Source organism: Hoplias malabaricus, chromosome 7 (assembly GCF_029633855.1).
Source record: "Hoplias malabaricus isolate fHopMal1 chromosome 7, fHopMal1.hap1, whole genome shotgun sequence".
NCBI lineage: Eukaryota > Metazoa > Chordata > Actinopteri > Characiformes > Erythrinidae > Hoplias > Hoplias malabaricus.
Window position 1 is genome coordinate 4,244,043 of NC_089806.1, and position 4,959 is coordinate 4,249,001.

A 4,959-nucleotide genomic window follows, 5' to 3' on the forward strand; every position below is an offset into this window, starting at 1 on the left:
CTGGGCTGTGAACATGACCACAACCACAACAGAAATACTATCTGAATTATTCTTATTCTTATTCAGACCTGGAGATGAATATTTATAAAAGAATTTATTTAAATCCCAATATAAAAAGCAATCATAACATTGGTAAAAAATAAATAAATAATCACTCCCCTCACAGGTCAGCCCCACTGTAGATGTGTACTGTATAGTCCTTGGTTTAAGAAAGCACGTTATAAGTAGAATTTATGTCTTAAGTCATTTTATTTTGTTGTTTAAAGTTGCTATTGAAATAAAAATCATTATCAGTCAATTTTATCCATTTCCGATGTTCTGTTTGGATGTTAATGACAGGCGGTGTTTTAAAAAAATAAACATTTCTATAGTGATAAAATCTAAATGTACCCCCCAAAGACTTTTTATTGTTTACATTTTTAATGTAAATAATATAAAAGATTCAAAGTCATTTTGAAACATTTCTGTTGCTCTGTCATAATTTTAACACAAGGTAAAGTGTGTATTTATGTTTACTACAGTGTTTAATCTATTCATAAATAAATAAAACCATGCATCCTTTAGGAACACATTACTGTATTACAAGCTGTAACATCTATAATCCTATGCATGAAAACATACACCAGAATGCACTAGTGTCTGCAGTCCTGCAGAAACACACAGCCCACCAAACAGGTCAGCTCTCTGACTGATGAAGTACACTTCATTGAGGAGTTGGAAATGCAGCTCCTCTGCAGTGTGTAATAGGAAAATACAGATTTTCATTCTTACTTTGCGGACTGGCTGGAAGGGAAATTCTGTGAATAAAAGCCCGCTCTGATTTCCCCTGTATGCTAGATTGCTGGAAATCCCCTCAGGAGGAGATATAAACGCAAAGGCACCTCCTCCCCCTCTCACATACTCTCTCTGACACTCGCGCGTACACACACACACACTCCACTCCCTTCACATCAGCTCTGAGAATCAACAGCAAAAACATGGATTACATGCAGCACTTGGAGCCCAAACAGGGCAAAACGAACCCTCTCACCGAGGAGAGATTGGACAGTGGCGTGGATTCATTAAAGGAGGATGAATACAAGCAGATTGTGGAGGATATGGAAAGTCTGGTAGTGTCCACTGCTGTGGATGAAGCCTGGAAGCATGAAGTCACAGAGGATGGAGACACGTAGGTTCCACTTATACTTTTATTTTATATATATATATTACTTTTCTTTATGTTTACATCTGCATAACGGAAGGATTGTGCAAGTTAAAACAACAAGAGATATCCAGTGCAACCTTGACTTCACAGGATTTCACAGTTAGGACATAAAAGCCATGCTCTTTGGTTTAATATAAGTGTGTACCTGTAGGTCTGTGAATTTTAAACTACACTCTTGTACAACAAAGGGGGATAAAGCTAGGTTAAAGGTGTCCAGACTTGTGTAGCTGGTTTTGAGCACCCCTGGTCAAACTAGTTATTAATAGGATTCTCTAAGTAATGCATTTAAAATCTTGGGAATTGGGCATTTGCACATTCCTCATTTCATGTCTTTTTCTTTGTGCTAATATGCTTAAAAAATGCATTAAAAATGCAAGATATGTATAGATAACTTGCATATATGTTATGCACTTCAAATTTGAATTCTTATGTCATATTCATATCAATCTTAGCTGTGTATAAAAAAAGGTATGGACCTATTCTCAGCATGTGTCATACCTCCAAACAGAGCTAAAAAAGTAACTAGAAGTAGTTAAAAATAGCCAAAAGTAACCGTAATAGAAAACAAGCCACAAGTATGGGTTGCAGTGCCGCAGCTCTGCCACAGGGGGGGCTAGTGAGTGAGTGGGAAAGTCCCTGGCACTCCGCCAAAGGCCTGCTATGGGTGGAAATAACCTTCACCCAAAGAAAAAAGAGAAAGAAAAAAGTCCAGGGTTGCGAAACATTGCAGACTGTGAGTCTGAAGCCACTTCCTGCTACTGCTGCTTTTCTTCTGCTGTTGAATTCTGAGTAACACCCACTTATATTTCCAGGTACCTGCACCTAGCTGTGATCCATGAAGCTGAAGTCTATGCTGAGCAGATCATCAAGCAGTCCATCAACGACCCATACCTGAACAAACAGAACAACCAGAGACAGGTGAGTGTCCACAGAGGGTTTCCATCCACAGTCAGGTCACAAGTTTGGAAACACAGTCCTGGCTTTGAATATGAGTGCCGAATGAATATCCATCCTGTAGGAATTTTGAACTCAATGTAAAAGGCAGCTGGTGTTAACTTAATCTTTGCTCAATACCTGACTCCTGATCTTCCTCTTCCTCCTCTTTCAGACGGCTCTGCACCTGGCTGTGATCACAGAGCAGCCCAAGCTGGTGGAGCAGCTCCTGAAAGCCGGCTGTGATGCACGGCTCCTGGACCAGAACGGAAACACAGCCCTCCACATCGCCTGCAAGAAGGGCTCGCTCATCTGCTTCTCTCTCCTCACTCAGATCAACACACAGCATCTCCGCTCCATACTCGCCTTCCCCAACTACAGCGGTATGCACACTTCTGATATTATACAAACACGAGACACAGGCACACACTTTAAATAACTGTGAAAACCTTTAAAAGAGAGTTTGTAATACTCATTACTACTGTCTTGTTTCCATTACAGGGCACACGTGTCTCCATATAGCGTCAATCTACAACTACCTCTCAATGGTGGAGAACCTGGTCCAGCTCGGGGCTGACATTAACGCAAAGGTATGCAACAGTCTCAAGTTTCACATATAGCAACATAATTAAACCTGTAAATACGACATGCGGCTAAAGGCCAACTGTGAGCTAACAGGGTCTCTCTAATTCTCCAGGAGCAGTGCAGTGGCCGGACGTCTCTCCACCTGGCCGTGGATCTTCAAAACACAGCTCTGGTTCGTCAGCTAATTGCCCTTGGAGCTGATGCTAACTCCCTGACGTATGGCGGCTTCACACCGTATCACCTCACAATCGGACGCCACAGCACCGAGATCGAGCAGCAGCTTTACGGGATAACTGCAAGAGAGCTGCGAGAGCTTCCAGACAGTGAGAGCGACAGCGAGAGCGAAGATGATCCCATCTCAGATGAGGATGTAAGTTTTGATAACTTCCTAAAAAGTAGTGGACACTGAATTACCTCTTAATTGATATATACTTTAGTATTAATGTGGTACCTCTTACTCCCTACTGAGAAACTGATACTGAATAATATTTTAAAGATGCGTAGTGTTAAAAATCTGACTGTTTGTAATGTTCTTCACAGATGTACGATGACATTATGTTCAGAGGGAAGTGAAGTACTGAAGGACAACATTCCTCCTGTTGCAAAGCGAAACGGCAGCTAAAGCTCATACATAAGGCTGAGTGGAAGTGGGTTACACAGACAGAGAACCCACTGGGACCAGGACTTCACCAAAGGGACCACTAGGCCGGAGATGAGAGACTGAATAAAACAGCGTACAGCACCCAGTGGACTGTGGGACATTCCTCATATACGTCCCTTAAAGAAATGGCTGGCGTCTGTACGTGAACAGCACGTGTATCATATTCTGTAAAAAAGAGAGAGAAATGCAGAGATATATATTTTTGTACTTTGTAAATACTAAATATGACACTATTGTAAATGGCCTTTATTTGTTATTTTTGTGTATGATCTTATGACCATGAGAAGCAATGTTAAATTAAAAAAAACAACATTCCCCTAAATCATGTGCGTGTGCTGCTTTACGCCAACGTTTCAGAAAAGTTCTGCATTGAGGAAGAAAAAAAAGGTCTGCATTGAGAAACTTGTGAAAGTACACAGCCTCAGTGGAAAAGTATTCACAGATGCCCTCATGCTTTATCTTACCCACAGAGCAAAGAAAATCCCTGATTACGTACTGTAAACAGTGTCGTTTCCTCAGTGGAGGCAGTGACTCATGGCCTTGTCATCACTCATCACACAATTCCTTATGTTCTTAGAAGAGGGGAGTCACACACTACTTGACTCATTTTAACCTAAAGTTCCCCTTGGGATTCAGAAAATGTGGGGTTTCCACTGAGGCACCAGAAATCTGTGTAAATTACAGTAGACACTGACTCTGAGTGTCGAACTTGCCTTGGGACATATAAGGGGCTGTTAAAGTTCAGAATCTCCCTGAAATTTCCAAACGTGCCTTTGGAAATACTGGAATATTTCCTCTTTACTTAGTGTGTAAAACCCAAGTATCTTTTCAAGGTAATTTCCACTAAGTGTAATCCCAAGTGTTGTTGAGGGCGGAGTGGACAACTGAAACTTCCATGACATAAAATCTCCCACACTTCCCAAACCCTCTTTGGAAATACTGGAATGGTTTGAGGAGTAATGTTTATACAGTATGAACAAAGCCTTTCTACACTTAAATGTAGTTTATAATATTGGACCACACAACGCAAAGGATGCATCCTGTGTTCAGTCAAATGACAGAAATAGATTTGGGATATTTTCATGAAAAAAAGATAAATATGGGATTTTTCCATCGAGTCTGTGTCTATGGGTCCGTTCTTGTGAAGTGCTGGAGTTTCATGATGTTGTAAGACTATTTATAGTAATAGCTTTTTGGGGCAGCAAAGTGGTGACAGAGCTTTTATAAAGAAAAAAAAAACGCCCCCAAAATGTAGCTCACGATCCAAAATAGTATTTATTACAGCTATATTTATTTCACGGTATCATTAACACAATGTTTTGAACTAACAAGAAGCCCATGATCAGGTTTTACCCATCCGTAAAAAAAACCCACCCCAGAATTTATGGAAGCAGGTCATTTGTTAGGGAAACTCCAGAGCTTTGTTCTGGTGAGACACACTGTTAATGTTCAGTAAAAATCAATGTATCATCATGCCGTCACACGCTGGAGGTGAATTCCAGCCACACTTCATCTTTATCTTCACTTCTGATGACTGGGCAGCACACAGAACCATTAATAACACGAGAAGAAGGAA

The 4,959-nt window shown here is 40.7% G+C and overlaps 1 protein-coding gene across 2 annotated transcripts; it reads left to right on the plus strand.

The window, feature by feature from the left end:
• Window positions 1–877: 877 nt before the first annotated feature.
• nfkbiaa (nuclear factor of kappa light polypeptide gene enhancer in B-cells inhibitor, alpha a) lies at window positions 878–3,716 on the plus strand. Of its 2 annotated transcripts, XM_066676651.1 has the most exons (6): window positions 879–1,168; window positions 2,017–2,122; window positions 2,313–2,520; window positions 2,639–2,727; window positions 2,835–3,092; window positions 3,263–3,716. In XM_066676651.1, exons 1-6 carry the CDS (start codon window positions 978–980, stop codon window positions 3,293–3,295), a joined length of 885 nt encoding a protein of 294 aa, XP_066532748.1. In that variant the 5' UTR covers window positions 879–977; the 3' UTR covers window positions 3,296–3,716. The 2 variants fall into 2 exon arrangements, with proteins under 2 accessions (XP_066532747.1, XP_066532748.1); XM_066676650.1 differs by lacking the exon at window positions 3,263–3,716 and having other exon boundaries at window positions 878–1,168; window positions 2,835–3,146.
• The last annotated feature ends 1,243 nt before the right edge of the window (window positions 3,717–4,959 follow it).

What these genes read in the sequence shown, in the direction of transcription:
- nfkbiaa (XM_066676650.1), top strand. Translation starts at nt 978, where the DNA reads ATGGATTACATGCAGCACTTGGAGCCCAAACAGGGCAAAACGAACCCT. An exon ending in AACAGAACAACCAGAGACAG is followed by an intron (nt 2,123 to 2,312) that starts GTGAGTGTCCAC and finishes CTCCTCTTTCAG; the next exon opens with ACGGCTCTGCACCTGGCTGT. An exon ending in CGCCTTCCCCAACTACAGCG is followed by an intron (nt 2,521 to 2,638) that starts GTATGCACACTT and finishes TTTCCATTACAG; the next exon opens with GGCACACGTGTCTCCATATA.